The 23,860-nt window shown below is 38.2% G+C and overlaps 1 protein-coding gene across 3 annotated transcripts in view; it reads right to left on the reverse strand.

Moving 5' to 3' along the window:
• The window catches only part of ITGB6 (integrin subunit beta 6), a 41,870-nt gene that overhangs the window by 13,378 nt on the left and 4,632 nt on the right, over positions 1-23,860 (reverse strand). Inside the window, exons 1-9 of one of the 3 annotated variants that reach the window (XM_072932133.1) lie at positions 14,045-14,177; positions 13,802-13,878; positions 12,989-13,068; positions 10,004-10,208; positions 8,843-9,089; positions 7,809-7,974; positions 7,126-7,287; positions 6,273-6,368; positions 3,137-3,226 (exon numbers count right to left, since the gene is read on the reverse strand). In XM_072932133.1, coding sequence (XP_072788234.1) covers positions 3,137-3,226; positions 6,273-6,368; positions 7,126-7,287; positions 7,809-7,974; positions 8,843-9,089; positions 10,004-10,208; positions 12,989-13,068; positions 13,802-13,862 — 1,107 coding nt within the window. In that variant the 5' untranslated portion in view covers positions 13,863-13,878; positions 14,045-14,177. Of the gene's footprint in view, positions 1-3,136; positions 3,227-6,272; positions 6,369-7,125; positions 7,288-7,808; positions 7,975-8,842; positions 9,090-10,003; positions 10,209-12,988; positions 13,069-13,801; positions 13,879-13,982; positions 14,178-23,860 lie in introns of those variants that run through there. The other 2 variants (XM_002193385.7, XM_041717427.2) reach the window with 2 other exon arrangements.

Here is a 23,860-nt window from a genome sequence, read left to right on the forward strand (position 1 = left end):
CAGCTTTAAGCCATTCACAGAGAAACATTTGTGGTTGAAAATTTTTCTGAATGGAACAACAGAGGAAGGAGTGCTAAATACTTGTGCCCTTGTGTTGCCTGTCCTTTCTAATACATTATTTCTTTGTTCTCATTTTTGTGTAAGTGCAGGGATTAAAAGCTGGGGGGAAAAAAGGTAATTTTTCTGAAATTTTAAATTCTTAGAATGGCTTTAATCAAATGGCCTGCTATCTGTCATAAAGCATTTTAGCCTACAGCTCTGCAACACAGAGTTGTGCAGAATTCAATGCTAAACAAAGCAGGCAGAAATATGCTTACAGAAGAAAATGAACCATACTTGGAAAGAAATAGAACTTCTTGCAACAAATATTTTGACAGCTCAGACTTTCTTAACTTGCCTACTTCCTCTCTGAAGCTTTTATATGGCAACACATGGTGAATGGCATTAGCAAATCTTGTGTTTGCACAGCAAGTAACACTCAAAAATACTTTAAAAGTGTTAAAAGATTTAGCCTAACTCTACTTCCAGGGGGCAAAAAGTTATTTATTCCTTTTCTTGTGAGTGGAGCAATAAAGACACAGGGCATTGAATTACTCTTCTGAGAGTATAATGAAAAGTTTCTAACAAAAGTAGCATTAGTTCTGTTTTGCATGTGATTTTCAACTGTAGGTCTTCTGTCATTTCCTTCTTCACAAAAGAAAAAGATTCAGATACCTTTACTCCTGTCAAATAAAGGGGTTTATAGTGTTTCCTTCTTGGAAGATTTTGCAATCACAAAACAATAAGATTGTTAACCTTTAAGGTTAAGTGTAATAAAATGGACTTTAGGAAATTTTGAGTGTGACATGTTGCTACTTGCTCACTTTTTACATCTTGAAAGAAATGTAGGATTTTAAGAACGTACGTGCAGCTCTGGTGTGTGGTCCAGACATGCTGTACCTGGATGAGGTTGTGACAAGTCATGGCCCAAAGGCAGGAGCACCATTTCTGCAGTCACCTCCCTGCACTGCTGCAGGGCAGCAAGAACAGAGCTCAGAGCTCCTCCAAACCGTGCCCATGGAACAGGTGAGAACAGAATCAGCCAAAACAGCTCAGGAGGTGCATCGTGGGCACCACTGCCAGCTCTGGGGCCTGCTCTGCTCAAAGCATGCAGCAGCTAAAAAGCCAACAGAACCAGGAGGCTGAGCACAAGGCAGAGGATGTGACTGTGCCTTTGTATAAACCTTGGTGTGGTCTCACTGTGTACTGCAAGCTCTGGTGGGCTCCACACCTCAAGAGCACTCATGAGAGTCAGGCAGGGTAAAGAGATGGTCAGATAAAATTACCAAGGGGATGGAGCAGCCAAAGAGAGACTTAAAGGACTGGGACTCTAATTTGGAGAGAAGATTGCTGTGTGGAAGGTGTCTCAGTGACACAATAAAATGAAATTATGAAGACACAAAGATAAGGTGAATGCAGAGCTGTTGTTCACCAGCTGTTATTCACAACAGAGCTGTTATTCTCTGATGGATTGTATGTTCCACAACTCAGGAACTAAGGTGCACTCAATAGAAAATGTAAAGCATTAGAAGTAGGTTAAAATAGGAATAAGAAAACTGTGCCTTGACACAGTGGAACTGAACCCCTTATTGTCATAGAAGGCAACAGAAGCCAAAGCCAAAAATATCAGGCTCAAAAAGGAGTGTAGGGAAAAAATCATGGGTCATAGGATCATAGGGACATAAGCAGATGTTAAGGAGAAGAGGCAAGGATTCACTTCCTCACATTTTCAATATTCCAGTGAGGCAACTTATGTTACAGCAAAAGCACCAGGACACAGCACTGGGACAATTTTTTGTGTTTTTTCCATTACTTACTGACAACAAAATGGTATTTTAGCTATTAAATGTAGGAACCTGTGTCTGTACATTAGACTGCCAGCTTGCAGAAATGCTGATAGGAACCAGATGTGACTAGCAGCAGGTTGGAGTCCAGGAGTGAAATTCTATTGCCACTCAAAATTTAGCAATAGCTTTGCTCATAAGAAAATTTCCTCATCTTTATTTATTACAATTTGTATACTCCCAAGATTAACCCTGAAGTTCTCTCCTCACATAATTTTTCATAAAATGGAAAAACTCGTGGTATTTTACATTCATTTTAATGTCATAATTCAGCAATTGTATTGCCTTCATTGCTTTTGTAAGAGTTAGAAGAATTTGGTTTCCTTCCTATCACTGAGACCAAAGTAATTTTGGCACAGTGATGACTATCTTATTCAGGTGATAGAAAGAAGAGCAGAAAAAAAAAGTAAGTAAATAAACAGAAGCTATTTGCAAAGGGCTATTTGTCATTGTAGACAACTGGTAGAGCAAGTTTTTAATAAAAATGGGCTGAGACAGAACAGAGAAATCTATGGAGTATCAGTGTATTTGTAAATGGATATATCTGTGCAGAGATCTGTACAGCTCTTCTGACAGAAGAGAACTAGACACCCAGGATGCATTTTACAAACAAAGCTCTCAAGAGCAGTGCTGTATTTATGTTCTTGACATAATTAAAATATTTCTTTGTGTTACTTAAACAAACCCGCTCAAGTCCTGGCATTACCTAAACAAACCTCTGTTGGCTCCTGTATTGCTCTTTTTGAAAACCTCCGAACAGCCTCACAGAGGCAGCATCAAATTGCTAAAGCAGAGAAGAGCACTGAGCACAGAATAGTGTTTTTTTTCCCCAGATATTCTTGCAAAGCAGCTGTTTGTCTGCTCTGGTGGCAGCTACCAAAAGGGAGAGACTTGAGTCCCTGTTGAGGTGTGGAACTGAGAGACCTGAATATTAAGGAAGCATTAAGAGTAGGTGTAAAATACAGGAATATGTAGAAGGCAATGCAGATGACACATTGATATAAATTCAGCATTCCAGCAGAACTAAGGATTGACAGAAGGTTATAGGAATTTTGTTTCTGTGTTTACTTAATCCTCAGAGTGAACACTTTTCCTGTTAAGGTCAGCACCTAGCATAAAAAATGATATCATCATTCAGTTTCATAAAAGGAATCAGTTAATAAAAGGAATCAAAGACACATCTTTTTACCAAACTGCAAACCAAAGTCAAACATGTAAACATGAAGGAAGAAGCTGCATTGTACCCATCTTACCTGATATGCAGCAATGATCAATTGGAGAATATTTCCAGAATCCTTCTGTAGTCGTCCAACAGTAGCACCAGGAATAAGCTTTGCATAATTCTGGAAATATAAAAAATGAATTTAAAGTACAACAAAAGTCTAGGTGACAAGGAGCTACCATCTAATAAAACCCCAAACCTAAGCAAAGAAAAAAAACAAACAAAAAAACCCCACCCCAAAACAAAAAAAAACACCAAACAAACAACAAAAAACCAACAAAAAAAAACCCAAACAAAAATGAAGGTGCTGACAACAAAATCAAGTAGATTGAAGCCAAGTGAAATAAATAACACTAACATTTTCAAGGATTCTTGCAGTCTCCATTGCACGTGTCTTAATGAAAATGTCAGATGGAAAAGAGCTGGTTTCATTTAAAATTCATTGAACATATATTTTTAAATCACCTCTGTGTGACTGAAAGTTTGATGCTATAGTATCCTTCAAGCTCTAATTTTTCAAGTTTGGAAGGAAGATATGTTTCATCAACAGTTGTACTTCTTTTTAACAAAAATATCCAGAAACAGATTCAGCTGCTCTTCTGTTGTTGCACTGCTCAAGAGTCTTGGACCCTACATTCAGCAATCAGCCACTTTTTTATCTTTGCACATGTATCTCAGAGCTCTGTAGCTCTGATGGATTGTATGTTGAATTTCTGTGAATAATACAGTACCAATTTAGCAATTTATTTCAGTGATAAGTTCTCTTTTTACATTAAATTGCATGGTGATACTAACACAATAACTGACAGCTAAATTTTAAATACTGTTATGAAAATTTGCTTTACCTAATTGTTAACTCCATGAACTTTCCTTGCTTTAACCCATGCCTTTGGAAAACAATGTATTCATCTTTTTAAAAAAAGCATTGTAGCACTAGCTTTCCTTTACACATTATCATATCAATGCTGTTATTTTAAATAAAAGGAAAATATCCAGAGAACTATTAATAAACACTGGTAATTTGATACTCTTATATCCTTCTTATCCTTCATATCTCCAAAAGCTCTGTGATTATTTTATGTATTATGTATGGAATAGTTATCATTCATTAGATTCCTAGTGCTATTGTAAATCAGTGGGATTAACTGCATTTTATGTTACAGCTGGCGATTTTGCATTCCTGACTCCTCCTGTGATTAGTGCCCTCTCAAGGATTCTTGGAATATCGAAACTGTGTTTTGTACATGTGGACCTTCTGAGAGAAAATATTACAAACCTGGAATTTAAAATACAGTCCCCTTTAATCTGTGGTATGCAAAACAAACAGCAGGGATATGCTGCTCTGAACACTTTGGTTGATCTCTCCTCTAGGAACAAAAATTTTCCGCATGGTGACACAAGGATGGTATTTCAAGCCCAGACTGAGTGTGTGTCTCCAGTCCATTGGTTGAACCTCTCCTCTTAGCAAATATTTCTGTTCAACCATTGCCAAGGTGAGGCAAAAGGATGCTTTTGGGGTGATGCTATTGCAAAATGTCCAAAGGATATCACGGAATTCAGTCCTTTGGCAAATATTCATTAAGAGGTGAACTGCCGTTTTATAGGGATACTCTAATTCATGTAAAATAAATTTGACAATTGGGTATTTGAGTTTAGTGGAGTTATGTCTGTATTTTAGCAGTGTAAATGATATAAGAATTTTCATCATAAATAGTGTGCCATGCCAAATATATAAAAAATAATTTGAAATTCTGTATAAGTGTGGAGAATATTTTTAGTTCAATTTTCAGCAGTGCAATACAGCCTAAAACCCTAATTTTCAACCTATTTCTCTTGTGCTATAAAAAGAAATAATTCATCCAAAAAAGAGTAATTTTTGTTTTAAAAGAAATGATGCATAGTCAGGACTGAAGATGGAGTCTTTTCCTTATCTAACTTTGAATACATTTTTAAAGAATTTTGCTTGAAAACAAGTAATAGCAGCAAGAGTAGCAGCTACTTCATGAAACCTTAAAGACCGGTGTTTTCTTTTGTACCACAGTAGGCTTTGTTAAAATATAATTATTATTGACATATTCACAGATGCTTTTTGAGTGAACAGTTTTTATAGAATGAAATCATCCCCTGATGCTTTGGCAAGACTCAGCTGAGACTAATGATGCTAGAAGTTAGACATACATGAATGTATTATAAAATACCTTTTTTTAAAAAAAAATCCTTTTAAAAATTAATCTCCAATTATCAGGGCTCAGGGTAAAGAATTTTCTCTCTTCTCCTGCATCTGATCTAACTAATCTCTTGATGTTACTGTGCAGTAGCTTTTTAGGTGCATGGAAAATCTGAAAAGCAACACCAGCATAGGTGTTCTGTGCTTCTGCCACCCCTAAGATTTGTGTTAGATAATAATACACATGTAAGTGGATAAAACGAAAATTCAGTTGAAGAGGATCAAAAATATTACATGACTGAATTATCTTGGGCTAAATTGTTGGGGATTATGCAGGGCTAGAAATACAAAGTATATATTTGACAGCCTGAACACTGCACTTAAGACTAATGGAAACTATCAAGTCTATTTAAAGAGGTGCTTTTTAAGTCCTCACAGTAATTTTAATGTAAGCTTGTCCCTGAGAACTCAATTATAAATAGCAATAGTCAGTATTGGTATCTGATGTAATTAGAAGCTGAGTTCAAGTAGATTTGAGATGTTTGAGATATTTGGGGAGAATCTTTCCACCTCAAGGATAAATGGAAGGGTTTTTTGAGGGAGACTACATAATCTCCACCACTGAAGCTTTTCAAGAGAAGTGAAACACCAAAACTTTTAGAGTTTAGAGTCCTCTGCCACCACTTCCAGGCTACCTGAGCAGGGACCTTACCACAAGAATAATTCACATTGTCTTGCTTTGTTCTTTTTACATTCTTAAGCAGAGATCCTGGTTATTTACATTGATATTACAAATTTGCATCACAGGGATGAAAACACGGCAGTATTTATTTCCCTGTTTTCACACACTACATAGACCCTTTAAAGGTAATTGTTGTTTGGAAAAACTGCCCTATGACAATTTTAGAATTCAGTCCTTAGTACTAGAATTACTGTATCAGCTGTGAAAAGGTGAACTTTAAAACAAGCATTGCCAAACTGGACATTTTAGTTTGCTCACCTCATATAAGTGAACTTGCTCATTTGTTACAGCAAAAATTAAAAGAACATTGTTTTGCACAAGTTTGTCAATTAATTGTCCAATTGTTGGATACTCCTGCAAACAAACAAAAGAGAGGCACATAAATCTGTTTCTCATGTGCTTTCAGTTCTTGTCTCCCATGAAAGACACATTCAAGTGATCATAATGAACACTTTGTTCTCTGTGTAGTATAAACTTTAATTAGGAATACACGTATGCAAAATAAAAAATAGCACATATAATTTCCTCATGTTGTTTTTAAAGAAACCCCTCTGTGAAAGTACAGAGGCAGATTCCATAGTGGGGGCTTTGGCTCAGTAGCATCTGTGTTATATATACATATTTAATCCAAAGAGCTACACTGCACCAGAGCAAAGGTATTTGTCCTACAATGAACACCATAGTGTGTACATTCAGTGTTTTTGAACACTGAATCTTAAACTGGTAAGTTCTCATACAGGAACACTGTCCTGCAAATTCCTGAACTGGTCCTGAATTCACACCCTTTCAGGGAACATAATTAATGCAAATCTTGCCTAGGAAATACTATTCGTGTAATTACTCTAATAATACTACTAGTCTAACTCCATGTGCTTTCCTGTTGTAGAAATTGTATTTTTTCTTTCTTTTTTCTTAGTTATACTCTATCCTGATTCAATATAAACACACTATTCTCTCTTTACTTAAACATGCAGTTACAAATAAAATAGATTACATTCAATATCTGGATTCCCTGGCTTTTACACATTTCAATGCTAAAAGTGTAATTCACTATTTTTCTAAGTTTGTATTTTCCAGAATATGAGAGTGTACAAAATTTGTAGATAATTACCTGAACAGTTGACATGGAATATTCATTATTGTGGTCCAAATGACAGTTCCCATCATTAGGAATAACAATCCCTGCCAGTTTACTGTCCATCCCAAAATGGGAATCAGCGTCACTCACAAACACCAGCAAATGTAGAGAATCATTCCTCCAGCCAATTTTTTCCTGTAATTTAAAACACATCAGTTTAGCAAGCCATATTGCATCACAACATAGAAAACCAGCAAAATATTTGGAGAATGGCATCTCAAAATGAATGAGTTGCATCATTCTCAAGGAATTATCACAGGCAACACATCTCCTAAAAGATAATGTTCATTCCATTGTCTTTGGCTAACATTTTGTTTCCCCATCCCTGTGTTTAGTAACATGAGTTGGCCATGTTCATGTCAATCTGTTTAGTGCTCTAAACATAGTTAATAAAAAATATTTAAACGGAAAAACAGACACTAATTATACTGATATTTGGGCTTATTTGTCCCTGGCAATTAAAAGGAAACTTAGACTAAAATATTGCAATATGCATGTTTTACTTGTACAGCCAAAAGTATTTCCACACAAATTTAATGAGGCTCTTGGTTTGTGTTAAAAATTTTTGAAAAAGAATCTGTTGCTTTGAAATACCAACATATAACAGTAGAAGAGATAATATATGAAATAATATTATACCTAGAAATCTCAATTACCTTGCAAACTGCTGCCTGCATGATTGCATCAAATCCTCCCTCTGGAGTGTCTATATTAGCAGAAATTCTCTGTCCTTTCACAATTTCATTGAATTTTTCAGCATCATTTGTTAGGGGCAAAACATTTTTATATCCAAAAGTGGGTAAGCACTCGTATGGTACGCTTCTGCAAGAAAAGTGAGACAGCTTATGGATAAAAGAGAGTGAAAAATCACTGGAATAGCTGCTTCAAAGGGCTGCATGAATTAGTTTTGGTCTTCTGTCTCTTGTCTGTGCCCAAGCAGAATTAGTGAAAAACCTAAGACAGTTAAAGAGCATTCAGTCTCTTGGGCAATGGAAAAAATCCGCATAAAGGCTGGGAAATGCCTCCTAGGGCAGAGTAATTCTGTCAGTTACCAACGTGCAGCCCTTGCCATGCCTCCTGCTGTGACTTGATCTCATATTTAGAATCATATTGGGATCTGTAGCTCCTTAATGGCACTCAGAGACAACCACCAGCTGCAGTCCTGCTCCAGGTTGCAGAGCCCAGCTTCTCCCTTACACAGGTTAGCTGAGAGCTATGGCAGCCAGAGGCTGGGGAGATTGATAGACCTTAAGGGGGAAAAAAAGCAGGAGAACAGCACTGATGGCTAAATGAAACGTATTCTCTGTTGGGTTTGAGTTTGCAACTCCTTAGTATAGTTCATAAAATTCTTTTAGAGATATATATACACTGGAAAATGAAAGAAATTAAAGAAAAAATACAAAACTACATGCCACATACCTTTTTGTTAACATATTGAGCACATTTGTAACGAGCAGCAAAAGCTAAAAAGCAGACTCACTCACTCCCAGATTCCCCTATCCTAATAACTTAAGACTCAACAGAACAATGATCAGAAGGTGAAAAAGAGAACCAAACTCTTGTTCCAAAAACGGACTCATTTGCAGCTGGAAGAGGGGAGAGTTTCCAGGGAAGCTGCTGAAATTAATTTTAGCCTAAAGACTATGATAGTGTTGGCATGCAAACAGATGTTGGGACTTCCCCTGCCTACCTGCAAGGGTTGTTTATTTCTGCAGCTGTAGTTTTGATAAATGGTGAAACTGGTTTTTCAACAAAAGATCCAAACCCCAGTCTAAAGTTGCTTGTCAGTTTTGACATCTCTTTGGAAAGAGTTGAACCCAGTTCTTTGATTGTATTCAGATCATCATCCATGGAAGCTGAAAGATCCATGAGGTAGTAGAGATCAATTGGATAATCTTCAGTCTGGCGAACCTTGATCTGTATTGTTTCTGCATGTCCTGTTAAGGTCAGGGGAAAGTGGGACACATATCAGCACTTCTGTGCAGAAAACATGAGCAATGCCAATTTCTTCATAGACTTAATACGGTGACAATTATCTGGTATTTTAAACCACCAGTAGCATTTGCAAAAATATTTCAAAGATTCTCAACAAAAAAATCTCAAATAAGGGTCTGAAAGATTAAAAGTAGTTCTAATGTTTGGGGTTTTTTAAAAACAGCTCTTCGGTAACACCATAACCACAGAATTAAAACTGATTGCTATAATTTGAAAAAAATATGAAAACATCTCTTCAGCAGTATGCAGCTTTAGGAAATTTAGATATGAATCTAATTAAAACTAGAGGTAGCACTTTGGGGTCCTATCATATCCTTTAAAAATTTAAACAAAGTCAGAGTGTACACAGAGATTTTATTCTCAGTTCCAACACTATGACCTGACCTAACTGGATGTCTCTTGCTTTTTTTCATTCCAAATTTTCTCCAGGAAAAATTCAAATCTGAGGGACCCCAAGGTGGGTCTGGAATGCTACCATAAATGTCACTGGTACCTTGTAAATCCTCAGAGCAAGATTTTATGTTGCCTCTGAGATACTCTGCTTGCCAGACCAGCAGGGGAGAGGCACAGAGCTTGGCTGGGGAGGAGCCAGGGGCTTTCATTCTCTCCCTGCCACCTCCCTGGCAAGAGAAGAGAGGAACTAAAAATATGTATCCTTTTTTTTATGATGTACCCAGCACTTCTGAAAATATACTGAACGCAGTTGAACCTAGTTGTCATATGACAAGTCAACAGATAATTTTGGACTCAACACAGGTTTTCATCTTTATTCTGTCAAGATATTTTTGAGATTGCTCAATCTAAGAAGCTTCAGTTTATCACACTGTCTGAAATGAACCTATGAGCTGTGACTTACCTGGTCGCAGCCTCAGAGTTAATTTCTGGGGAGAAATCTGTGTGACATCATAACCGTTCTTCTGGGATGATGCAGTTAGGGGATCATTTCTGTGAATTTCTACTTCTGAAATGGGAAACTCAATGAAATTCAGCTGGCATCCTTTGGACAAAAGATTTTCCAGGGTGTCGCACCTCCCATGAATTCCAGATGAGTCTGTGTAATTCTAATGCAATCGGGAGAAGGAAGGGATGAGTTAAATGTTTTTGCTGACTAGCCACAAGCACCTGCCCACAAAAGGTCAGTCCAACTCAGGGAATGGAAACAAAGGTCCAAGTTTGTGCAAACTAGTGCAGAACTAGATATAGGTGGCACAGAAACCCAAATTTGCCCTTCATGGGTCATGTCACACAGGTGTATAATTAATGTAACTTACACCGACTTGTTATCCTGGGAGAAACTGCTCTATTGTTGGGGAATGGGAATTGTGCCACTCACTGCATTTGGCTTCTCACAGCACTGGGAATGATAACACAAAGCCCCTCTGAGCCACTGGTTTTTCTATCACAGAATTATGCCACAAATGCATCAGTCTTTCCTATACCGTTTAGAACTGCTGATTGAAACACGTTATTTAATAAAAGAAGAGGTCTTGCTGATAATAAACTCCTGGACTACTTGTGACAGATTGTGGATACCCAGTGTTTACTGGTTCTTTTTTTCTGACCTACACTTTCTCCTCATTTAACCTGTTCACTGAAGCAGGCATCAAGTCCTTGTTCCTCTGCCTGGTGCCCAGTAATGACCACAGCCTGTCCCCAGCGTTCCTCAGCACCAGTGGTGCTCTCGGCATCTCACATCTAAATTCGGCCCAGCATCTTCCTTGTCCTTCTACCAGACAGAGGAAATCAAAAGCCTATAGATATCAATTGTATATCTCAAAGTTTATTGTCATTACTCAGTTCAAGCATTGATATGCATTCCTTTCCACAGCACTGCTACAGGGTAGGTACTAACCTCACATGGTGCTGAAGTTAATGGTTACTTTTGCAAAGAGTTTTCTGTGCCTTATTACCATTTCCCAGAGCTATGTCTAGAGTTAAGATTCTCAAGATCAGTCAGCTGTCTCCTGGAAACTGCTCTGGCCTGCAAGCCCTTTTGACCAAAGCCTGGGCAATGTCTGGCAGAATCAGCTCTGAAACATTAAATTTCTGGTGGACAGTCATGGGCCCATACCATGCATCTTTTCTCCTCGGTCTGGGCAAGCAACCCATGGATCAGCCATTAAGCCACAAATATTCTCTGAATTCAGTCACTGAAAAACTTTCCATGCAAAACAAAATAAATTTACTTTAAACCTACTAAAAACAGAAATATGACCCTTTTTTCCACCAAAATATCACCCTTCATGCCTGAAAATTTTCAGGCATCTTATATATTTCGGTGGAAGTGTTGAGGCACCTGTTGGGAACAGTGGTTTATTATTCTCGACTGAACCAGATGCCTTTGCTCAGGCAAAACTCACCCACTGCTTCTTGAATACAGCACACATAAATTACACGTACCATTATAAACCTTTCACAGGGAGATCCATATAGTCTCCTTTAGTTACACAGTTTGTAACTTTTCAAAATGTGTGAAGAGACAACCTCATATTTCAAATATAATTTAAAAGTGTGTTCTTATCCTACAGAAAACAGTGGTTTCCTTAGAGGTGCTTTTGTGTGCTCGGATACTAAAGCTCCTATGCCTTTTGCACGCTTTATGTGCTGTTTTCTAACAAAGAAATGAATGAGCTTATGAACAAAGAAGAAAAAGCATGTTTACTACAGTGAAATTTTCAATAGTTCCACAGGGGATTTTTTGGTTTGGTTTTGGGGTTTTTTGAATCAATATATTATATTGGGCTCTTTTTTCTCTGAAAATACATGGCAGTAGTCAAAATTATGGGATCCAATTTCAAAAATCCTGGTTTATAGTACAGATATAAAAACAACTGCCAACACACTAATGTGGGGTCTTTTTGACCTCGATGGTAATATATTTTGCAAATTGCAAAATATATATTTTTAGATTTTTTTTTAAATAAAATGCACAGTTTTTTCTTTCTGAGCTATTTCATAAAGAGTGTTTTAGTCCCATACTGTGGCATTTTGCTGTACACAAAAACAATAAAAGCTGTTAGCAGCAAAGGTACAATCCAGAAACAAAAATGAAAAATACTTAATTTCTCTAGTATTTCTGTCAAGTTTCTGTTGCAATACATGACTATCTTGTTAATGCTGATGAACTAAGAGCTAGAATATTTACTGTGAAGTGGGGAGATTTTATTTAGCACCATTTACAGAAGAAAGTTTTAAAAGCAGAAATATGAAGTCACTTCGCCAGGGCTGCAATGAAAATCTGAAACAAAGCCATAGGAAACAAATCCAGATATACTTTTTAAGTTCAATGTTTAGCCAAAACATATCTATATCATACGAATTATAAATCCAACATTATTGTCATACTTAAAATTAATCACAGTTTTATAATTTCTATATGGAAGTTCTACATCTGCAAACTTTTATACTGTTGATACCTGCAAACCTTCTGTTTGCACTGTCTGGCTTGGCATGTAATCTGTGAGATATGGTTTGGCCTCTGACTTTGTGTCTGGTGCTTCATCATCAGTGCTGGGGGTGAGCCAGCCCTTGGGCTGACGACCTGAGACCCCCTAATAACACTTCTATTTCTGCCTTAGATTTGGAAGGTTGATGTTTTTGTGGGTTTTTGCAAACAATAAAACAAACAAATAAACAAACAAACTCCCTAACAACCATACTGTGAATAACAGACCATGGAGAGTAGATTAAATTCCACTTCTGCTCCCCAAGAAGGCTTCGCTAAGCACTGCGTGCATTACAAAACCCTGGGCTGACCCAATTAAGTCAATACTTCATCACTTGGAGTGACTACAAAGACTTAAGTCTTACTTTGAATTTTTTTTTTTTTTTATCACTCTACCTCTTGCAAACACCAAGCGCAGTGTGGTCCGGAAAGCAAACAATCTTCACAAGTCACTGTGCTTTCCTGAGAACAGGTCCCTGAATTTAAATCCAAGAAGATAAAAGACTGTTAATAATATGCTGAATCATTCAATTTATGAAGAAACATGTCATCTAGAGAATGTGGGTGGTGAAAAATGCACATATATAGCCATAGTTAGGATTACTGATAAAATTTCTTCTTAACAGTAGTTCTATTGGTAAAAGATTAACTCTCCAATAAAGATTAAAACCTCAGAATTGCTGGCAATTAACATACCTCCTTTGCATGCTTTATGGGTGGCATTCACTTAGAACATGTTACCTTGTTCCCTCCAGTGCACCTGAGAGAGTTTTACATGTATTTCTGGTATGGTGTAGGTAAGTAATTTCCCACATAACCAGGGATATTAAAAGAACAGATTTATGCTCACTCTCTATGCTTAATATTGCTTTACTCAGCTCCGTAGATGCTTGATATGATTTTTGTCCATTGTGTAACTACCAGAGAAACACTCAGCCATATGTATAATATGAAAGATTCTTAACAGATCAAACTGTGATTAGTGAAAATGAAATTGCTCAAATGTCTGTCTCCTTCAAACCTGTTGTGCTATATAATGACCACCAAATTGTAGATGAATTGGCAATGCAGCCCTACAGCAGTCTATCCAAAAAAGGTCATTAGATAGAGAGATTAAATACAGAAGGCAGAAAGCTATTTTGTGCCAACTTCAAGCAAGAAACAATGCAAAAAGATTTTGAAATTGATCTCCCTGCCCCTGAGTCTTACCTTGCACATAGTTATTTCTTAGCAGGAATAGGAAACAGAGGCAAAGCAATTCAATCCCCATTCGTTTTCAGTGCTGGCTGCATGACAAAAAAATATTAGCTTGTTAATTATCGTCTGCATAAAGGTAGAATGTCGTAAAAAGCATGCATCCCCGGAGGGTACGTTTTCAGATGTCACGTACATCGGATCGCGAGGAAGCTTCAACCCAGCGGGACCATGAACAAAAGTGAAAACAAGGGCTACCTGGGCAGGTAGAGAGGACAAGCTGTGCACACAGTAACGTGAACATGGTTATCACTTCCTTGTTTTCCTGGACTCCTTATAAGGCATACGGGGAGAATTCATTCAGGTGAAGATTTCTGTCAGTCCCAGTCACTCTGGGTCCTAGAGCAACCCAGCCAAGAGGCCGTGTTTGCACTGTACAACAGCCCTTCTAAAGCTCCTTCAAAAGAACACCTTTAATTGTGCCCCGAGGGAAGATGGATCATTAAGATTGCCGAGTATACCTGGAGAGAAGAAAAAATCCCACTTTTTCAGATTTCCTGATGTGGAGGGAAACTCATAAAGGCAATCGTGAAGGAAAAAAAAACCAAACTAATTGCAGATCAAAATTTAGGACTTTGCTTCAGTACTGCAAGATACCAAGTACATTGATTTTTTTTTAACATTCCAAACTGAAAGGAAAATGCTGCAGTTGTAGATTCTTTTAATATATAGAAGGAGGAATAATTTTATTCCCAGTATAGCAACTGACTTGAAAAAAGAATCATGTAGCCTTAACTCTGCCAAATGAGTAGCTGAATATTCTACAGCACAGAAACAACGGCATAACAAGTTATTGTTATCTCTCCTCCACCTTCCCAACCTGAAATCAATGCAAAATATGTATTTCTTACCACCTTATTAAAAGGAAATAAAATTCCTTATTTCCAGATTTCATGTCTTCCCATCTTTTATACTCCGCTATTGCCTGTTTTAAAAATCATTTTTACAAGACGAGTCCTGTCTTTTCATAAATATTTGCAATAGTCAAAGTAGGGATGGGTCTGTATTAGTTAAATTCAACATGCCCAAAACATTCCTGGGCATTGAGGCCAACTGGCACAGAAAGGCCTGAGTTTATGATCGCAAAGTACCTATTGGGCCAATTCTAGCAACCAAATTGTGCCCAGAAATTGTTTGCAGTGAGCGTTGATTGGAAGAGGTCAAATTCATGCCAGGGAGCATTTTAACAGTCTAATAGTGCAGACAATCTCATTCTAGTGCCTGGAAATATTCCCAGGCACATCCAATTTTACTAGTGTTTACACAGACTATGGGTAATTTCAATAGCAACTCACCCTGGATTACATCAGGACTACCTTTGCTCTGCCCTTGTGTTCCCACCCTCTTTACTACTCATCGTTCATGCCCAAACACGCCGCGTTTCAAACTGATCCAACCAAACCCAATCACCTTCTGTGGGAAAGGTGGAGGGCTGGTTTTCATCTGGTTTTGTCCCTTAAACCCTGTGGCTGCCCAGTCCAGAGTTCAAGGCAGAACTGACAGGAAAGGTGAGAATTTGTTAGGCCAAATTTAGCCCAGTTTAGGCTGTTGCCGAACCGTATCTTAACATTTCTATTTACAACATTCCTAAATCTCCTTCAACTGCTCTCTATGCCTCGGAGTGCCCTTTGTAAGGCACTTGCTCAGTTACAGTGATTTTCTGTGGCATGAAAAAACATTGATTAGATTATGTTCCCTCAGTTGGTGAAGACACAACTCTATGAGAACACTCTATGTAATTACATAAGGTCAAAAAGAAGTGGAATCAACCAAAAGTGTTTGCTCTTGCTAAGAAAAACATCCCCCTGTAATATGCTATTCAAATATCCTACTTCCCTGACTGACATTTGTGTATGTGTCCTTTAAGATTGTTACTATGTCTAGAGCCTTGCAGCCCCCCAAAACCCAGTGCTTTCTCTTTCAGTGTAGGTCACCTTGTAGCTCTTACGGGCTACTGGCCCCCAGGAACAGCAACACTTCAAAGCACAGGGCTCGGTGGCAGCGCTTCAGCCACCATAAGGTAGCAACCACCAGCAGGGTCTCAAACTAAGGACCAGTCAGCTGAACAGCTGGCAATTAGCAAATGCTTATTCTTGGATTCAAGATATCAAACTTTGAAGTGTAGAGAGAATCAGTAATACAGCCTACATAAAACTTACAAATTCTATTTGATATTATCAGTTCTCCATTTGCTTGTGACGTTAATATTTTGTGTAGGTCTCGGCAAGAATAGCATGGCTGGAGGCTAAGTGCCTGCCTCTGATTGAGGTGACTGCCAAAGACTATCTGAATTAAGCCTTTGCTGAATAAAATAGCTAAGTTTCTGCAAATTATTAGGAATATATTAGATTATTAATAGATCTAATAGATCACTGGGGATCATCTGGAGAGGAAAAGAAAGTAGGAGAATAAACAACAACAAAAACAGACAAGGAAAAAAAAATTGAGAGCAGGAGCCTAAGAGAGGTCCTGAAAGAGAGACAGTGTGTGCCAAGAGTAAACCTTGGGCAAGGTAAGAATACCTAGACAGGAAGCAGACAGATGATTCTTGTTTTGAAACACCACCTGTGCAAACTAAAGGTAAGTTGACCGGGAAGTTCCTCTACTAGATCAATGCTTTATTTACTTTAATCATCACTAGAAGAGTAGACTCTCAATCTGGAGTAGTCGTGCTGATGTGGGAAGGATGTGTAAAATGCTTTGGGGTCATGGCATTACTTGATTTGACAACAGGGTTCCCATTCTTCATAAGGTTTTTAATACAGTCTTGCATCACCCACCCAAATTAAAGGCATTGATTCTATGAGATACAACAAAAAGGAAGTTTACAGTAGAGAAAGAACACAATTATGATTGTTTCCATCAGCATTATTTCATTTTGGAGCAAATTTTGGTCTCTATTAAATCAGAGTTAAAGTTTTTAAATGACACATCAGAACAGAAAACAGCTGTTTATCATTCAGTGTAGGCAGTGTTGAACAATGCAAGTCTTCCCTCCATTCCTGGCACAAATACAGCCCCGACCTCTCAGCTTCACACATGAGCCACCTCTTGATTCCCAGTGATCCGGTTATACACACTCAATGCCCTGAAAGCCTGGAAAAATATGGAACAATTTAAAGTCTGAATGTCCTCCGGCTGAGATGATTCTCAATATTTACAAAGGTGCAGGGAGACACCTCTTGCACTTGAGAAAAGCTTTCTCAAGTTTGTGAGGCAGAGTTTCCCTTCTCTCCACCCTATTCCTACTCCTCACTACATCTGGAAGAGGCAAAGGGCTGCACTCCTTAGGCCAGAGGCAAGTTGCTTTGTACTTGAATCATCTGGTGACTTTATTCTCTGCCTGGCTGGCTTCCCAGCCAAATCCTCAAAGCTCCTGACAATCTTTAGCAGGGAATGAAAGTAGATTTTAAGACTTCTGTCAAACTTTTTAACCTGAAAGGAAGTAAGTGAAGAGTCTACAAAAGTCTACAGGTAAAAACACTTCTCTCCCAAAGAAGACATACGTTCCATAGCTGCATAGTCAAGTGCTTCCATACTCTTGGGCTAGCAGAAATGGAAAGCATTTTTCTTTGGAAAATCTGCACAGAAATATATGCCCCAACAGTCTGATAGACCCAGTTCCAAAGTACAGCAATGGCAAATGTTTCAGAAGATGCCTGTCAGTTAGCTAAACAATGAAGGCTGAAAAAAGTTTCTAAGCTTGAAATTTTGATTCATCTTTAGGGAGCTAGAGATGATGTGAATATCCACACAGTGGTGTGAGAGCTCTGCACACAGGCCAGTCCAGCACAGACAGAAACCACACACAAATACTGCACAGACACTGCAAGGACCGTCCTATCTCTGTCTATCCTCCAGTACAGATCTGACAGTGCTGGCAAAAACATTTCAAGAGGAAGCAACAATCCCTAACAAACAGTTGTATTTAATGGGGAAATTCACAGTGAAGGTGAAAGTAACAAATCAGCAAAATCTGAAACTTTTGCTTCTTTAATTATCTTGCTGCCTTTTTTTTTTTTTTCAGTTGATACATCTGCTCTCTCTTTCTTAAATAATCATCATGGTGGGACATAGGTATTGCTGTAACAGAAAATGGCATACATTCAAAGAAACTGCTGTAAGCTTTTGAGTCCTATATGAGTGACCTGGAGCTTGCTGAAAGCAAAGATCTGAACATACAGTGATGGAGCTGGTTCATTCCAGCTCCTGTGTTTTGGGTGTGCTAATATCATATCCCATTAGGGACCTATGACCAAAACACTGCCACAGAGCCCAGTGAGATGTGGTCTCTCCTAACCTCCAGGTGCTGTTTGCCAGCATGTCTACACACAATGGAGTGCAGTTTTGGAAGAAAAGTGGGGGTGTTTTTAGCCTCTTCTGGAGGGTCACAGGAGATGTAGAATCACACAGAGGAGAGGAATTTTCCCCTCCAGCTCTGAGCAAAACAAGGTGTTGGGAATTGGTGACTCAGGTTGTGAGTCATGCTCTGGTCTCCTCTTGTTTCCGGAGCAGCGTGCTACAGTCAGAGGAGGGCAGGGAATGAAGTCAACAGCCTGTCCCTGAACAGGCAGAGGGGCAGAGAAGGAAGGAGGAGGGGCTGCTCTTCCAGCTGTACAGCGAGCAGCAGGCAGGAAACTCAGGGTGTTTTCAACTTGTATTCACCTTGCCCACAGCTCTGACCTGGCTGTGTCCAGCCAAGGGCGTGAAGAAACCTTTGTTCTCAGTTTTTTTGGCATGGGTGAGCAACGTGAAAGATTTGTTTGGTTTTCAGATTTGAAAACACTCTCACACTCAAGGAGAAATAATCAGATCTCTGAACTGCAGAAGAGCTCAGGTGGAACTTGTAGGAAAATGGAGTGGGACTGCCAACTAGCCCACAACACTCTAATTATGCCAGAGACTTGCACACATCCCATCGAAACTCACCTTGGTTTATGTGTGCTTTTCTTAGTTACATAGCATCCCTTGCTTTCCCTACACTATAAGAATGTGGGGCAGAGACAGCAGAGCAAGCTCAGTGCTGGTGGGTGATCGTGCTGGGGATGGGAGCTACATTGAGCACTGACTCCACAGCTCCTCAGACCCCCTGCACTTTAGCTGAAGAGCTTTTCATAACTTTATTTGTTCAGATTAATGCTAAATTCAAGGTGATGGCCTTATCACCAAGGGAAAGTCAACCCTGTATCCCAGCCCTGCAGCAGGGCTGGCTTGCTTTTGGCAAAGACTGTAAGGTTGGGTAAACACAATGTCTTCAGGCCTGACCACCCATATATATAAATTATAAACTATGAAGCTGGGATTAAATCACTTAAAAAAATGTGATTCTACTCTGGTCTTATGCACAGAGAATAATTTTATAGCTATCCTTCCTGTACTTAGACCTACAGATGTATAGTGCTTTGCTAAAACCCAGAGTTGGAATAAGGTTATTTTAGAATAACCAAAACAGAATGCTTAGCCTAGCACCTGAGCAGCTGATAAATACTGAGGAAAGTGGGCTCAGGTGCTGCATGAAAGCAGCTCCATGTCTGGAGCCTCCCAGAGCTATTCTGGGCTCGGCCAGTTTGGTTCCATTAACAGACACCCAGTGCTCAGGCCACTCGTCCTCGCCAGCGGCTGCCGTCTCTTTTTGAGAAAAGAGCAGAATTTGTGGTTTCAGAAACCTTTTGTGCAGAGTGCTGCCATCTTATGGCTACTCTGATCCGGTGGAGGAGAAAAATGAACACTCTTAAACTCATGGGAAAAAGGTGATACTGAGAGTCCTATTAGCTTTTAACAATATTTTCCTTTGTGACTTATATAAAAACCTTTGGAGATATTCATATATTTGTAAAACTATTCACTTACGTTTATTAGAATTTTAATTTGGTTTGCATCCTTTTTCCAAATTCCATTTCTCACACTAAACAGAACATTACTTCCATTGTCTTTGTTATAAGCTTGGTTACAAGCTTCTGAAGTGTCAGGAATCATTTGCATTATCTTTATCAGTGTAAATTATTACTGTATTTTATAAATCTTGCCTTATTCTTATGTGTTTTTTCTGAAAGCAGGAAGGAAATTTAAACCAACAGTGGCTGCTCACATGCAAACAAGAACACTGGAAAACCAATATTTTACAGAATGATTATTGCTTCTACAGTTCTTAAAGTACTGGTCAGAACTGCCAATATTAAATATCTAATAAACCCATGCAAAACTAGGAATATGTAAATAGAACCACCTCTAAATAAAAAGAAAATCAAACTAAATAAATTCCAAGTATTTTGTTGAGTAATACAAAAAAAATAAGGCAGAGCAGATTTTCTCTAACAATGTTTTCCAAGAGTTCAAAATGATTAATCATGTAAATGCAGTCAATAACCCACTGATACCTTATCCTTCTTATCTCATGTCTGTTGTGCTCTAGTTTGATACTTAACAAACAGATTTACCAAAATTGTAAACCAATCTTTAAAAATGGTAATTCTTAACATTTTCTAGCATGTCAGTATGACACAGGCCATAGAGTCATGCTTTCTATTGGAACCAATAAATCAACAGAAATTTCAAAAAATACTATTGCCACAGTAATAAAAAGGAGAGGCCATGACACTGCAAAGGATCTTATAGATACTGAAAATGTGTCCTTTCATCTTACACAGCTGTCTTAATAAACGTATGGAAATCCATCATAAGTCTTGTCAGACTACTTGACCCTCTGGCAGAGAGGCAAAGAGAAAGTGGCTCTACTCACCGTTATGCAAGAGCTACGTGAATTGTATCATCCAATCTGCAAGCAAATAACTTCCATTTTACTGTGATACCCACACCTACAGTGATTTGTCCCTATTGCCCTTACTAGAAGACTTCTTCAGAGACTTCACTCTTCTCATGGCTGGAAACTGCCTCAGCTCCAGCCTGGATGGACTTTCAATATATATCCATTTATTTTAATGACAACATTGTCTGGCAACTTAAATAGCTTCTTTCCTCCCTAGTATTTGCCCTGCCCTTCTTTCCCCTCCCCTTGATGTATTTATAGAGAGCAATTGTATATCCCCCATGCTTCGTTTTGTCCAGTACTTCTTTTCTGCGTTTCTTTCAATGTACTTTCCTAATTATGGCTGACAGACTGTTCTCAGTACCCAGAGGAGCTTTGACCAGAGGAGCCTCCTACAATGGTGTTTATACACAGGTATCCCTTCTTTAAGTCTCCTACATGATATCTAAGGAGGACCATTTTGGCTTTTCCCATGGCTTCACCCCAGTTCTCTCAGGATCCTTCTATGACTGACCAAGACATTCTGGTCTCCCTCTTACCCAACCAACTCACCACCATTTACAGCGGAAATCATTTCTACCTCAGTCTGGGTGTGATCCAGCACTTGCACTATTAAATTCTACCTGATACCTCCAGGTCCCTGTTCCTTCATAATTTTCTGTATTTTATCTTCACACAATTGTTTATTATTTCTTGCAAAATGCATACGAAATTTCCAGATTACTAAGGTTAGTTAATGAAGGTGTAGATGTCAGTTTTCCTCTGCCTTTTCTCTCTCCTTTGTTTTGGGAGATCTTTAAAGCAAAACTTGATCCTTCACCTGAAAATTGATTTTTTTCTCTTTTGAGCAATTTGGAATGGATAACAAACACCACTTCACTATAGCCTTACTGCAGCTTGTTTATAAATTTTTCAAGTATGCATATGTTAGCTTTTATTTCTACAGATGCTTCAATTTTTCTCCAAGAGCTGGGCCATCATGTTTACAGAAGAAAAAGAAAGAGCATTTGTTTGGTTTGGGCAGTACCTCCACAGTCTTTAATCTCTAGCAGAGAGAGAGTACTTGCCACTTACCAGACTCCCTTTTACTTGTGTGATAGGAGAAACTTTCACTTTTTCAAATACTGTTACAGATGGTATGTCTGCAAACTTGACAGATCTGACTGAACCCTCCGCTTTTGGGTTCCCAAAATACCATTTTCACTGATGATCTGGTATGATGGGACATTCACTCTCTTTGCTAACTCCTAATATTTTTATTTCTTTTCTAAGGATTTGTAAGGTTCTAGCACTCTTCATTGTCTCCTTACAGTACAAATTACAGATTTTTAAATTTTTATTTAGATTAAATTTTAATAGGTTTGGAGCTTCATCCAATTAATATCACTTATTTCTTTAGGTACAATACTTCACAAGGACAAATTTTGAGAAACTAACAGGCCTATTCTCATTCATTCTTTCATTTCTTTTCAATTTAACCAAGTTGGGATAACTTTAGCTAGGCTATTTTCTACAACCAGCTGCTCTATGTCATCACTACCTAACAAAGATCCCCTAGAATAGCATCATGGTAGCCCAGTGACTGCTTGCTGATGAAATCTGCCAGCTATTACACCCTGGAATAACTGGCTCTACTGTTATCAGCAACATTTGCTTTATACTCTATTTCTGACAAGTTAAAATCTCCTGCAGTGAGGCAATGCTTGGGAGCTTCTCTTTCGTGCTTGTAGCCATCTGAGTTAGACCTCTCTGTAAACTGCTGCTCCTTGGTGGCCCTTCTGAAGACCTTTACCTTGACAGATTCCATTCTGCCCAGGCCACCTCTCTCTGCTTCTGTAGGCAACTTCACTGCTACCAAGGGATGTCTCTGTGCCACTGGATTTATTTCTAGTTTTCTTTAAAGACTGCATATTAGTTTAAGTGTATTTCAGTCACAGATCACCTGTCTACCATCCTTCACTAATAGTGGAAGATTTGGGACCATCCTGCAGCTCTAGCCTGCGTTTGCAGTTTTTGTACACAAACATCTCAGCTCATCTTCTATGACAATGTGTAAATTATTTTTAAAGTGTCACATCCCTTTTATTCCTAACACCCAGGCCACACACACCACATTCCCACATGTGTCAGTGTTGATTTTGCCTGTCCATTTTTCTCCCATCTGATATTTCTTTCTCCCTAACTTATTCACCACACTCTGCTTTTGAGAACCAGGCATCAAAATTATGAGTGTCCCCCAACATCCTCTCCTATTTATTAAAATTCTTTTACTTATTATACTGATTTTTTTACTTATTATATTCTCTGTGTGTGTAATAATAATAATAGTAGTAAGTAATAATTCTACTTATTATACTGCGTGTATATATATATATATATATATATATATATATATATATATATGTATATATATGTTGTTATCATCTATTATTTTGTAACATACTACATGATCTGCTATACTATAATGATACCAATTATAGCAATCTTGGTTCCAGAAAATCAATGCCATGTTTGCTCCAACAGAGTTAATCCAGTTTGTGTGAAAAATCCTCCTTCTCAAAAGCTAAATTCCTTACAACACTCCTCATAACACCAATTCTTAAGACATCTGCTGCTCTTTATTATCTTGCATGCTTTAACACACCCTCTTCAGGAATGAAACCCTGCAGTGGGAGTTTTCCTTCAGAACAAACCTACTCACACAGATTTCCTCTGGTTTTTGTTCTTTCCACTGTTCATTCATTTAGTCTTTTATCCTACAATGTGATCTGCTACAGTTATATTTCATCCCATAAATGATTTCGCTGTCAGTGGCACTAAAATGGCTTCTGTTTTGTAAATGGAATAAATAATAAACTGCATGCACATACTGTGTGTGTATTTTCCTGGAATACAATCATTTTAACTTAAAACTATGCTCTAATAGTACTGCTGAACTTACATTTATGAGGTACTTTTAAAATAGCTTCTGTTAAAATAAGTATTTTTGCATGAAAAAGCTAAAGTGAAAGCTTGAATACTTTTGAACTTGAGTAGCTTTGCGAAAAGTCTCATCAGTTCTCTTGGAGATATTTTAGTCATTGGGAGTTAATCATTACCTGAAATGATGGGGGAAAACCTATTCAAAGCCAGTCTACCATGCAGTGTTGTGTTAGGGAAGAAATGCAGACACTGACTCATAGCTGTCAGTTACTTATTCAGTCAGTTACGATGTGATTCTTTCCAACATTATTTTTCTTTTGATCTAT

Source organism: Taeniopygia guttata, chromosome 7 (genome assembly GCF_048771995.1).
Source record: "Taeniopygia guttata chromosome 7, bTaeGut7.mat, whole genome shotgun sequence".
Taxonomy (NCBI): Eukaryota; Metazoa; Chordata; class Aves; order Passeriformes; family Estrildidae; genus Taeniopygia; species Taeniopygia guttata.